Raw genomic sequence first — 13,958 nt, 5'->3', positions numbered from 1 at the left:
TTCCTACTTCAAACCAGATTTTGTTCCTCTCTCAAATGAAGTTATCAGCAATAAGCCAGTGATCACGCTGCATGGATACAGCCTAATTTCATCTCTCTGACTCTCTGGGTGTGGCTCAGTCATACAGGAAGTTGCTTTTGCAGATGTGTGCATTACTCTGCATTTTTCCCCCCTAAGCTCTTCTCCTCACTGATGCAGCCGTCTCCGTGGTTTCTGCTGTAACATTCCAGTAATTTCCGAAAGACAGGCTTGAAAGAGGATTTACGGTGATTTATGCAGTACATGGTAGGAGGATGTAATTGAGCTTTCTTGCAGTTCACTACTCTTCTAAATACCCTGTCACTGGGGCAATGGTAAGCTGGTTTGCGGTAGATTGCTTTGCACTACCTTAATCAGCATAACAGCACAGTATAGCATTTTCCTCAATAGGAAAGTATACAGCACAATTTCTTATTCAGTTATTATAACCAGAGTGTGAACTGGCAGGGACACCTCCACCACCAGCTGCGATTTTCTGTTGTAATCAGCGGCCAAATCATAATTTTGTGTTAGTGAGCAAAACAAAATGCTCACACATTACAGATAAAAACATTAAAGATCAGGAAATATAAATCACAGCTTCTTATCTGACTTTTATCGATGGGTGTGTACTTAAATTTGGTTGTATTGTTTTCATTTTCAGTATTTAGCCATGCACCTGTTCTTGTTTAGCGCATTTTATCTATTTAAATTTTAGGTTGGACCTTGTATTTATTATTGTATTAATGTTTGTTTTCCAAGAAGATGAGCAACTGCTATGGCAGAAGGTAATGAGGAGCCAATAAAAATGTAAAAATACACAGTAGATTGAGTTGTTTATTGTTAATAGGTTTGTAAATTTGGTGCTAGGGCTACTCTTTATTTTTTTTTTACATCTGGATCACAAATTGCAGCTTTTAAATGTTGTTTTCTTTGTGCTGTACTTTGATAGCTCCACCAACATCTGAGTGTTTTACCCGGTACTTATGACTGAGATAAATTTACTGAGCGAATACACAAAGCTTTCAAGTTGCTGTCATTCACTAATCCACAGAAGCAGCAGGTGACATGTGGGCACACGATTTTCCCTCTGTAGTATGAAAAAAAAACCTAAATGTGGGTATCTGAATATTGTTAGCCGACTGTTTACCCGGTTTGTGTTTCATAATAGATTTTTGAAAAATGTGGGTATAATTTCCAAAATGCTATGATTTCACTTGCTGGATTTTCTTCTCTCTGTTGAATTGTTTTTTCATCTTGTTGTTGCCTTGCAAACAGAAGAGAAAGTTCAAGGCCTAAATATGTTTTGTTCAGTGAGGGGGGCGTTAAAGCACTGAATCCCACAGTTGTTTGTCTTCTATGCTGTTCTGTGTTCAGAAGGTTTCACAGGAGTTCATATTGTCAGGTCTTTCAGTGTCTTAAAGAATGCAAAGAGCGTGTGTTTGTGTGTAGACCTCATGGGAGACATAAGTCACCCTTTCAAAGGAACATTTGTTTCATGTGTTTGAAACTTTTCAGACCTTGTTTCTCTCCATGTGTTTTTATTGTATATTTACACTAAAAGAAAAAAGCTTTTAGTTGATGTCTTAGTCGATGGATATGAGCGACCTTCATTGTCACTGATCTAAATACTTGATTCAGGCATATCGCACAAAACACAGTAGTATGCAGACGCTTCTGAAAAATAAACCATGAATAAAGCAGAATATTGTCTTCAAGATGGGCAGTCGATGGTCCCCGGATCACAGAAAAATAGTACTCTTTGAAAAAATAAATTCTTTGTTAGTGGCTGTATTCTTTTTTGGGGAAGAGGGTAGAATTTACCCAGAATCCCTAGCTTTGAAGGAATAAAGAGAGTCTGTGGCGATAATGCTCCAGCTCGTCAGATGCTCAGAGATGATCCAAGGCAGGGACATGATATCCTGACTAAGCCTTCAGTAACCCCCCTCTCCCCTAGCTTGTCGAGAGGAGCCAGAGGAAAGACACGGAACAAGGAATTATGTTGTAGACTTGATTAAAAAGACCCTATGTTTCGGCAGATCTGCAGTACAAGGTAAAATGTTGTTTAGCATGCTACAAGAGGACCTCTGATGAATAGTCTAAAAGGAATATAAAAACTAAACATCACAAAGGCTTTGGGATATGATGAGTTAAAGGGGGCTTTTTGAGGGCAACAGCCTTGTGCTTTATAGATAATACAAGTGGTATATTAACTGCTAATAGGAGCTTTGCAAGCAAACATTACACCGTACATGAACCTGAGTTTGGCCTCTATATAGCACCCTTGATAATACTGCTAACCATAATATAGTTTTTATTGTTTGCCTGGTTAAGCCGTTAGGGCTTTGTAAGTCCATATGACTTTAACATGCTGTGCACAGAACACATACATGACTTCAGGGTTATTCCACTTTCATTGTTCTGACAAACACATGGATTTATTTTTTCAGAAAGTGAGTAAATCATGTGATTCTGCACCAGATGGTATTTTAGGAATGCATTTCTGGCAGGTTTTCATACGTTTAATTTGCCTTTTCCTCCCTCAGCACTGCTACATGTGAGGTGTTGGCATGTTTCCACTGCTGTTTAGTCTTGGGATTCAAGCCTCAAGTCCACGTACGCTATTGACTTCAACAGAGACGTGTTATGAGTGGATTTAGTATTCAACATAATTAGCCATTAAATATTTACCAGCGTTGTTTTAACTCTCACATGTATCATTTGTCTTTCAAGTGTTTCATTGGAAAAATTAAGGAATCATTTAGAAATGCTAATTACTTTTCTCCCCCTCATATTTGTTTACTCTGATTCCCAGTTGAAATTGTGTTTTTTTTTCTGACCTGAGCTTTTTCTTACTCTCCTTTAAACAGTTAGAAAGTTAGAAAGAAAATATTGTAATGGTCCATTTTAATTGGTCTCCATGGATTGGTTAGTAATGGCAGCGCACCCTAAAGTTAAAAGAGTGTTTCACTGCAGTAATATTGTTTTGTCATGGAGCACTAGTAAATGATTATGAGAGCTCTACTTAGCACATTAGGGTATGCAGATTGAATGTGCCAATAAACTCACATTTCTGGCTGATAAGGTGTACTTTGGTGTTACTGTGAGAAACCTTGCGAAGAGAGCAATGATTTCTATTATTTTGTCAACCTTTTTCCTTGCCTTGATCTCCACTGCGGGGAGAACACGTTGAAGGAGGAGTATGAAGTGGCGATGAGCGCTACAGGCTTTTGTGTGGAGAAGTTTTGCCAATCTGCAAAGATACAATAAACTGCCATCGAGGAGTTCAAGTTCGCTGTCACAATTTACATTTATTTGCCATTTTATTAGTTGTAGTCAGACCTTCACTTGTATTTCAGCACATCTGTTAAATGTCATAGCTGTAGTTGCACATCTTCAAATCATTCTTTGGGTTATTACAAAAGGACTCTGGGAATCTATTTAGCGATGGCATTGGAATTCAACTGAGGACAATGTGCTCTGTTGATGGTCTGCTACAACAGCAATACAAAGATTATTTGGTGGAAATTGCCCATGTATGCTCATCTTATTACGTTCATTTCCTTTTCGAACAGCAATGAATACAAAAGTCACGGATGTTTGCAGTTCAATGCTGCAATCTCAAGTTGATTCTGCAGCCATGCCCAATTGTCCTGCCACTGTCCGGGTAAAGGGTATTATGGGAGTCTATTCAGTGCAAGTGACGGCTTTGCTCTTTCAATGCACGAGTCATTGTTTCAATTATATCTATGTAATTACATCTATAAATTGTAAAGTGTTTGTGAGTGGGTTAGCGCATGTGTGTGTGTGTGTGTGTGACATGCGAGCAGAAAACTATAAAAAATAAAAATAAAAAAAGGATGGGAAAACTGAAATTATGTCCCATGTTATCTGGTGACAAGCTCACAGCTCTGATTTCCACGCTGACAGATAGTCTGATAGGATGCGCTGTTGCTGACCAGAGCGGCAATTAGTCATTCCACTACAGAGACAGAAAGGTGCGACTGTAAAGCATTAGGTACTGGGAGTTCAGCGGAGCAGATTTCCCCGCCGCGCAGACACAGGCATCAGTTGCAAATCCTCTTTATTCCCCTATAAATCCCCACGGCTGTGCACATCATGTCAGGACGCCGTTGTGGGCATGTCAGCACTCCCCCTTCGAGCCGTGAGCAGAGCTGTGCCGGCGGTATGGACACCAGCCACATTACAGACATAATCAAATTCTACTTATTTTAAGTGTGAGGCCACAAAGGCTGCTGTAATAACACTGTCTGTCATTTGGAGGTTTTTTTCTATTCTAAGCACAGTGTTGTATTATGAATATATTGAACATGGAGGGCCTGAGGGTATCACACTCTTGATCCTGGGTGTGTTAGAGCACTGAATGACAAACTAATCTACAAAGGAAGAGGGAGGAATGACAGTAATGACACTTTATAAAGAAAATCTGTTCTTGTTGAGGTCAGAGATCAATGTCAGATACAGATCAACGCTTCGGGAGTCCTAAAGCTCCCTTTTCATTCTGTTACCCAAATGCAGTAAGTGGACAAAATAACTAGAACACCTGCTACAAAAATGAAAGAGCAGAACAAACAACTCAAGTTTGTGCTGTTATATATCGTAAGATGTTCCCATTCATTGGTTCACCTTGTGAGCAAAATAATATTTCACAGCAACAATAATAGTGAGGTTTAGGCTTCAATCCTCTGCACCTCCACGACTCTGAACCGCAATTGGTCCCCGGGGTCAATGTGTTTGAATTTTACAGCACTTTGGATACAAGCACCATGTAAAATGCAGAACATTTAAAAAAAGGTAATCTCGATCTCGATCATCAGCGTTTAATAAGATAAAACAGATATTGATTTTGTAAATATAGATGAAACATTTAGATTAGCTGGATAGCCCGGGAGATGACAAAAAAAGATTCCAATTAGGATAAAGTGTACACCAAGTATGCAGCAGTTATTTTAAGTGTACTGTTCATTAGAAATGTGGTATTTTGAAGAAAATAGAAGAACTGAATTTGACATGTATTACTGGCAGATGCATGTTTTCTAAAATAGCGTGTCTTGTAATCCCATGTGGGATCAGCCAGATGTTTGGCATTACACAGAAGAAAAGAAAATCTAAAATTAGTGACTTGATCAGTAAAATTATTTGTGCAGCAGAGGTTAAAATATCCTGACTTTTAGTACACAATATGGATTAATCTCTAAAAACAGTGGATCCTATATCTAGCTATATCATAAAAAACAATTACCGTTTTGTTGTTGGACCCTGCTTGTCCGGTAAATACTTCCATCTTCCAAACTATATACATCCAGTTGGCAATGCAGGCTTTCTGTTAGAAATGTGTAAATCTGATACAACTAATGACATTTTCAGAGAAAACCTTGCTTCAGAGCTTCAGAATATATTACACAAGAGTTTTCACAGGCGGAGTCACCCCTCATGACGAGTGACCTGTATGTTTAAAATCAGCTTAGAATTCGCTTTAGACCTCTGTATTGCATTGCATTATGTGACATGTCACATAATCTCTTTACGATGTAACGCAGGCTGCAGCGACACCGCAAAGTGAATGAAAATGTGCACAACAGTAATATTTATATCGAATTTGAGATCATGTTTTTGTGGCCTTCCCTTGTAGTAAATACAAGACTAACAAACAGAAAACCGATGTTCAGTAGCGTACTTAATGCAGGCAACATGATATGCAACCAACCATAACAGTTGATAGTGTAGGTGTTATGGGATTTTTTAGTTTGACATTTTAGTGATCAAGTCTCGGTGCTTACCCTGGGCGAATTTTTATACCTGTTAAATAAAACTCTCCCACATTGTGCAGAGGCGGCCGAGACCCTGCATGTTTCTTTGCAGATGTGTCAAACGGAAGACAGCGGGGAGCAAGGTGAGGGCAGGAAGGTGTGGGGGGGTGAAGGAGGGAGGGGGAGTAGACAGGACTGTGCAAAGGCCATTTAGTGGTGAATGTTCATTAGCATGGAGCATGGGCCGTTCCCTCTCCACGGGGAATGAGCTGTGCTATCTGACATCGCCGATACCTAGTAAACAAACGGCCCCTTGCACATCCCTGCTTCACATACACCGACTCACAGCAACGGCTCGCTTTCGTGAAGACGAGTCCATTTTAAGTGGTCGCTCAACCGAAACAAAACTTTTCTCATTAATTAGTTTTAATGCACTCACACTTCCAAGACGTCCTCGTGCTGAACTGAATGCAACTTCAATAAAGGTGGGGTTTTTTGTAGGTTAAGATGAGAATGTGTCACTTGTCTTAGACCCCTCAACTCAACTTATTACGCCCTCACAGTGTTGAGAAATTGTGCACTCTCCGCTCGTATTTTATCAAAATCATTCAAGTTCAGAGCATGACTAGTGAGATTGATGGAAAATTGAGCTGCTCTCTCATGCAGCAAAGAACAGTGCAGCCATTCCCTCGCCTGCCACTCCTCCATCAGTCCAAATGTGCACAGATATAGACTATTGATAAATGCCTCTGAACTATTCTGAGACTGGAAATTTAAAGGCTTCAAATTTTGCCTTGTTCTACTGTGGTGCACGGATAAATCTGGCTAAATGCTAGACAGTGATACTCTCTGACACCTGAGGCTGCCACGTATTTCTCTGCATGGGGACACCGGGCGCCAATTTATCTTCAGACTTGTGTCTATTTCTGATGATTGAGCTCTATAACTTCCAGAAATGGCCTCTTAAATCACAATGTATTTTACAGTGTGTGAACTCTCGATGAAATTGCAGACAGTGTCTACTGTTTCATGGTGAAATAACTGTCTTAAAACATTTTTCAACATCGCTCACTCAAGGGGCTCGAGCAGCCATTTCAGCTGTATGAAGCACTGAAAACCTTAGTACTGTAACGGGCCTGGTTCACCAGGATAACATCGCAAGTATGTAGTTTATAACTTAGAGATTTTATTTTAAACATGTTGAAGTATTAGATACCGATTCTTTTGTTAAAAGACTATTTTAACAATTTGGGAAGTGTGCTTTTCCACTTTCTCGTCGAGAGTTGTATTACAAGATTGATAGCACCTCTCATGTCCGTACAGTTACACTTGGGTTTTGTACGGATTACACACACAAGATATAACATGTCGATTAGCGCACTGCAGAGGTGCTGGTTGTGGGATTTTGTTACCTTAGAGGACGTAGCCAGGCTAGCCTTTTCCCCGTTTCCAGTCTTTATGCTCAGATAACTGGCTTCAGCTCCATATTTACCGTACAGACACGAGTGGTATTAATCTTCTCATTTAACTCTTGGCAAGAAAGTGAAAAAGTGTAATACTCAAAATGTCAAACTAAATTAGTAATTAGTGAGGAAAAATGTAAGAAATTAAACAGTTTAGTTAGTAAAGAGCCTCATTCTGGGTTTTATCAAGCTGGAATATTGGCAGTGGTTTGCAGGATTTGTCAGTAAGTAAGATCTAAATGCTTTAATTGCCTATTTGTGAGATGTTTAGTTACACATTGTGAACCATTTACCATGCTCCAGGGACCAACTTGGTCAATTATTTTTTGTAAACAACATAAGCAGGCATTTTTCTCAACTTCCTTTTCAAGGGTTTCCTCTCTGGTTAGGTCATGCTTAATATCTATAAACAGATGTCTGCATATGAATGCAGAATCTGTAGGCCAACAAGATTTTAGTATCGGATCATTGTGGTTACTGTTTGTAGTCCGAGAAGTATTGATTAATCCCGTTTGAGTGGTCTTTGTTAGAATGCAGTCTGTGCGGAGAGCAAAGGAGGCGGAACGCATTGGCCGAAATAAATTCTCGGAACCCATCGGTTATCGTCTCACGACAATTTTGCTTTTTACTAGCTTGTTGACTTGCTACTTGTGAAACAGTCCGGTCGTAGTTGTCGTCTCTCAACTTCAACTCAATTACATGTCTCAATTTGCTAATCAGACTATAAACAATCACCGGTGCACAGTCTTGGCATAGGTATCCGCCGGCTCCACTTGGTTCCGAGATTGGGTCATGCTAAAATGCTTTTGAGAGAAAAGGAAAAACTAAAAACAATTTATTTTATTTAGGCAGCCTAATGATTTGATGGTCACAGCTTCCAGTGCGGTCCACATCTGTGTTAAAGTGTTAGTGACTAGCTGAGACGGTTTACTGGTCATGAAATTATTTACAGTTATTGTCTTGTTTTCAGACTCAAGAGCCAGTGAGGGGGCACCGCAGAAAATTGACCATGCTGTCATCGGAGGAGTGGTTGCCGTGGTGATGTTTGCCATCCTTTGTGCACTCATTGTTCTTGGTCGATACTTTGCCAGACACAAAGGTAAGGCATCGGCAGTGCAATCATACTTGATCATGAACAAATCTTGGAGTTAAGTGTTTTTTTTGTTGCAAGTGGAGTGCAATTGGATTGAAGAGCACAAGAGATGGAGGCGGTGTGAGGCTAATTATTCTGTACTTTTGCAGGAACTTACTTCACACATGAAGCCAAAGGGGCGGACGACGCAGCCGACGCAGACACGGCCATCATTAATGCGGAGGGCGGACACAACAACACAGACGAGAAGAAGGAGTACTATATCTAAACTGGACAGGCCAGGAGAGACGGTTGGGGATGCTGGTGGTGGTGGTGCTGTAGGAGCATTATGTCTAACTCTGATTGGTTATGAGAAGGCTTGGGGCAGGGAGGGCGAGATTTAAAGAGGAAGAGAAGAAAGTGGAAAGTAGGACTGGCATGGCCAAGTGGTAAGAAGAGGCGTTGCTGAATCTCCTATCCGACCCTTCCTGGACTGCTGGGGCCTATTCTGTACAGTTCAATTATTTTACAGACAATTTTGTGCCTTGTTCTATTTCTTTTCTTTATTTAATTGTTTTCCCCAATCACATTATTTTTGGATTGGATTTCTTTCCCCAATATACGTCACCTAAACCTTTGTTCCATTTGGCTTTTGGAGATTAAATGGGCCTGGTGTTTGTCTATGTGTTCTGCAGCTAGCTTTTAGCTCATGTGCCCAGATCAGAGGAGCCAGCTCATACACACTTCTTTTTGTTTTAGTAATCTCCAGAGTTCAGTAACTTGAACACAGTGTCAATACATTTCTCCCTACTGGGGCAAAGTCCAACAGTCCCTGCAAATTCATCACATATTGGTTTTGACATATTTAAGTGCAGATTTCACTCACCCCCCCCCTTTGAGGTCAGGTTCACTGTGTTGATTACTAATGTAACAGTTGTGAGTAATCATGCTCATCATAGAATGTATTTGTTCCTGAAAGTGAAGTAGCAGTTAAGTACCATTTCACAACAAACCGCAAAGTACAAATGGTCCCTCGCTGGTTTCAAGAAAACATCTGATGATTAGTAGATGTGAGGTCGGTTTAGTATTTGATTAGGGTATTGTGGAGTTAAGTCAGACATCCTGACAGCTGTATTGTGCCATGATATAGAGTTCAAGTTTCTATAGAGAAAATCCGAACCAACATATTTTTTTTTCTAATTCTGTATCAGGTTGTTTTTGTTGCTGATTGACAGGACAGTAGAAAATCATCAACAACAGCAGATAACATTTACTATTATCTGCTTTCTTTTGTTCCTTTTTTTCTTTGCTGTCATTAGCTGTACAAAGGGTTCTGAAAACAAATCTTAATGGAATAGTTCAACATTTTAGGAAAATTAGCTTATCGATACCACTCTCATGTGTGTAGCTACATGTGAAGCTACAGCAGGCCGCCGGCAAGCTCAATTTAGCATAAAAACTGAAAACACGGAATAACAGCTTGCCTGGCTCTATTCTAAGGCAGAACAAATGTGACTACCAACACCCCACCTGTCATTTATACACTTTGGTTTTTGTAAAGGTTTAACAAACAAGTTAATAAGTGAGTGGATCAGATACCTTTGGACAGTGTCAGGCTAGCTGTTTCCTCATTCCCAGTCGATGTGCTAAGCTAAGCGTACAGTCTGCTGGCTGTAGATTCATGTTCAGTGTGCCAACATAAGAGTGGTATTGATCTTCTCATTTAACTGTTGGCAAAAAAAGCATATACGTGTATTTCCCAAAATAGCAAACTAATCCTTTAATAACATTGCCTCTTTCCAGAGTGATTTTAGTGAAAACATTTTTTTGTTTTCATCCTTTTCATGGATGGACCAAAAAACATGGCAGAATACTGCCTAATAAGTACAGAGCCAAAAGACCATCTGTTGGCAGATATTATGTGGGTTTTTAGGGTCAGATTTGACTTTAATTATGTAAACATAAACCCTGTAGTACCTAAAAGAGCGACTATTCCTGCTGCATTGATAATGAAATCCAATTCAAATGTATTATTTGTTGGATATTAGTACAGCCTGCTGTGTGTGCTTTTGGTTTGAAGATGAAATTCTTCCCATTTCCATACCACCCACACGGTCAACCCTGGACCAAATATAATAATTATGCGAGTGTGCGTATATACAGCGAATATTACTTGTATACAGCAAAGGCTGAAAGTCCACTGTGCAGAGTCCTCCTCTGCAAATAATTGATTTTTTTTTATCTGATAATACAGTACATTGACCATTTAACTGGACATATTTCCAGGGCATTGGTTTATTTTATTTTTCAAAGTTTTATATTTAAATTAGGTTGTACCGTGTTAAAGGGATAAGAATCCTTACACTTTCAATAGCAAACTTTCCCTTCAGTGACAAATAAGTTATCAAGGTATGTCGGCACGAATACCTGTAGCAAGTAAAAAAACTAACTTTTCACTGCTTATTTTCTGGCTTAGAAATCCTTGCTACACATACCTTTTTTACCCTTGCCCATACACAAATATAAAAGACATTCAATCACTGAACATGAATTAGTTATAGTTCCTTGCTGTCTGTAAAGACATTTTACCTTTGGGCTTTGATAACTTGTAAGAGCTCTGGGCCTTACAAGTTATCAAAGATTTGCATTGAGCTTTAGACTTGGTTTGGGGAAAGACCATTTTCTTACTGTCATCCTGCAGCCTCAAACCTTCACACAGGAGCAGTCTACGGTTACAAATGTATTCCCCCCCCACCCCACCCCACCCCACCCCCCACCAACACAAATCAGAAGATCCGGCGCTTGCAGACAGATACGCAGCGTGCACACCGTGCATGCTTCATGCCTCCGAGTCTGTCACAGCTAGAAGAGTAAAAGCCTGTTTGGTAATTAGTAAGGGATTTCATTGTATTACCTGAGTAGGACAACAAAAAACTGTAAATGTATTATGAAAAAGGATAACCACTGCCTTAAACCCATCTCTTGATACTTATCATTATATAGGAAAAGACTGAAGGACTTAATTTAGTGCCTTCTTTGATTTTGAGGCATATGGTTAGTATCGTACAGTATCCTCATGTACACTCTTACAGTATATATATTGTATATTTCTGTCCTTTCTAACTTACAGGGCCAATACTCATCCAGGTTGTATTTATTCAACCACCAGACTTGCATCACGATTACGACCTGGAGCATAAAAAAGCTACAATGAGTTTAAAATATATATATATATATATATTTCCTTGTTTATCAGGGTGGTATGGCAGCTTCCACTGACTAGAATGTCGTATGCCAGGACGTAGTATTTATTTTCTTAATTAGTGATTGCAAAACAATTTCAATTTGGTCATAATTATTTTCTCTGCTTCACTTCATTTGTTATTTATTTGGATGTCTTCAAGGACAAGGCTCGCTCGTAATATCAGACAGGAATTAAGTACTAAAAGCTATAGTAAGCTACAATAAAAGTACATTTCTCTGGATTTTCTGAAGTTTTGGTGTCATGTAAACAGTTATGTGCACTGACACTTTATTTTGAGGTTTGATATTTATCATTAATGGTTATAAAGCCGCTGCTGCTTTTAATCGAGGAACATAAAGATTGTTGAAAGCATCATTCTAATTCAATTTTCTGATTTGTTTTAAATATTTGATATTTAGTATGTTTGTTTTCACTCTCTCAGGTTCATGAGTGTTAATAGTTGTTGTTTTTTTTGCATCTCAGGTAGAATGCAAATTAAAAAGGCCCTCCAAGTATATACTGTAGTACCACAGCTATTCAGACAGTGAAGAAATCACAAGATGTACATGTTTTTTCCCCATTTGTACATGTTTATGTGTTCTTAATATGGTGCACTGTTACAGTAAATGTTAAATATTATTTTGCATAGCCCTAGTTCACAAAGAAAGAAAACTAGATTTGTTAAACAGCCGAAAATTATGTACAGTCAGTGTCAACAAAATCACAGTGATATTCATGAAACTTCTTCTCTTTCCACCTTAACACTTTGCTCATACAGTATCGGTTATTTAGTAATTATAGGATGTGACTACAGTCGACCAAGCATCTGTTTGCATTCAGTCAAATCAGGCATCATTTTTCATAGATGAAAAGATGGTGTATTTACTGTGACATGAAGTTTTATGAATGATCTGTAACATGTCTTGGATATTTGGATGAAACTCATGTTTAAAGCCTTGGGGGAGGGGGGAGGGTGGTGGGCGAGGGTCGAGGGGTTTGGTCGTTTTATTATCCCCCAAAAATGTTTTTTTTTGTTGTTGAATCTTAAATTTCTCTCGTTACCCAGGTGACATTTTTTTCTTTTGTGTAGTGAAGAGGATGTTTCTCATATGACCATGCATATTTTGTATTGGTTCACACCAACATTTTTACAAAAGAAAAAAAAAATCAGAAGAGTACTTGTCTTAATAAAAAGATATCAATGTTTAAAGTGCTGTGTTGTTGTGACTTGATCAAAAAACGTGTTTTCACTTTGTAGTCCCGTCCTGCTCGGAGACGCAGGCGTCAGAATATATTAACTGGTATTTGTTGTCAAATTCACATCGCCTGTTTTAACGTGCTGAATACATTAGCTGGATTGAACCTGTTCACTTCATCCTGAGCTGCTGATACTTGTCAAACTCCCAAAGAAGAAAGATCTCGAGTGGAGGCAAAAATTCTGTACCGACGCAGATTCGATGTGCAGCAGCAGCAGCAGCAATCTGAGCTCTCATCAATGACTGACACATGCACTGTGGTATGGATAGAGGCGAAAAAATGTTTTAAATGACACAATGACTGACACCGACAGGCTCCGGGGCCCCTGTTAAGATTTCCAGCTGAACATGTGGATGTTAGCGATTTGATAAATTGATAGGTATTTCTAGGAACAAGGCTTAGTTTATAACCATAAGCAATTCTGTCATCATAATTCTGTCTGTGCGACCATTTCCTATTACTTTAAGTGATTCATCTCAGGTAAAGGTCAATAACATTATTCAAACTTTAATGGGAATAGTTTAACCTTAGAAACCAGCCACTTTTCCGTCTACTCATACAATCATTGAGATATAATTCTTCCCTCAAGGAACATTAAATACCTGCCTATTGCATTTTTGGAACATGACAAATTACGTGATTCTCTCTATATTTCTTTTCTTTTTTCTTCGGTTAAACTCTTGAAAACTCTAAATTAAAAGCAACAAGGTATTTGCTGTTCGGCTGTACCAGCTGTCAGTGCATCATGAATGCATGAAAAGTAGAAGGGTGATGTTTCAGTTAAATAATACTAAACCCATTTAAATGTTCAATTTTAATTTGGAATGACATGTTTAAGTGTAATTAGCACAATGGGGAAATTGAGAGTGAACGAATGTCTGAGCATGGCTTGTTTAGTTGGCTAATTGATTGATTGAGATTGATGGCATGTAGCACTTGGCTTGGCTGAGGTATAATTAAATGATGTGGGAATAAATAGTGAGTGAACAAAGGCAGACGCAAGAAGCTCTGTCTGCACACTTATCTCCCTCTATGTTCTCTGTTGTTTAGCACAAAGATTAAAGCGCTTCTTATTTACTTCTTTGCTGGCTGATTTAGTTGTGAATCCCACTAGTATGGCTCTTTTTAAACTA

At 39.0% G+C, this 13,958-nt stretch overlaps 1 protein-coding gene across 5 annotated transcripts in view; it reads left to right on the top strand.

The window, feature by feature from the left end:
• Nucleotides 1-12,778, top strand: part of cadm1b (cell adhesion molecule 1b) — a 125,803-nt gene extending 113,025 nt beyond the window's left edge. For all 5 annotated transcript variants that reach the window (XM_029447027.1, XM_029447029.1, XM_029447026.1 and 2 more), the window contains 2 exons: nucleotides 8,223-8,351; nucleotides 8,495-12,778. In XM_029447027.1, the coding sequence (XP_029302887.1) occupies nucleotides 8,223-8,351; nucleotides 8,495-8,613 (248 nt within the window). In that variant the 3' untranslated portion in view covers nucleotides 8,614-12,778. The remainder of the gene's footprint in view (nucleotides 1-8,222; nucleotides 8,352-8,494) is intronic.
• Nucleotides 12,779-13,958: the final 1,180 nt, after the last annotated feature.

Source organism: Cottoperca gobio, chromosome 13 (genome assembly GCF_900634415.1).
Source record: "Cottoperca gobio chromosome 13, fCotGob3.1, whole genome shotgun sequence".
NCBI classification, from domain to species: Eukaryota; Metazoa; Chordata; class Actinopteri; order Perciformes; family Bovichtidae; genus Cottoperca; species Cottoperca gobio.
This window is presented reverse-complemented; position numbering and strand designations above follow the sequence as displayed.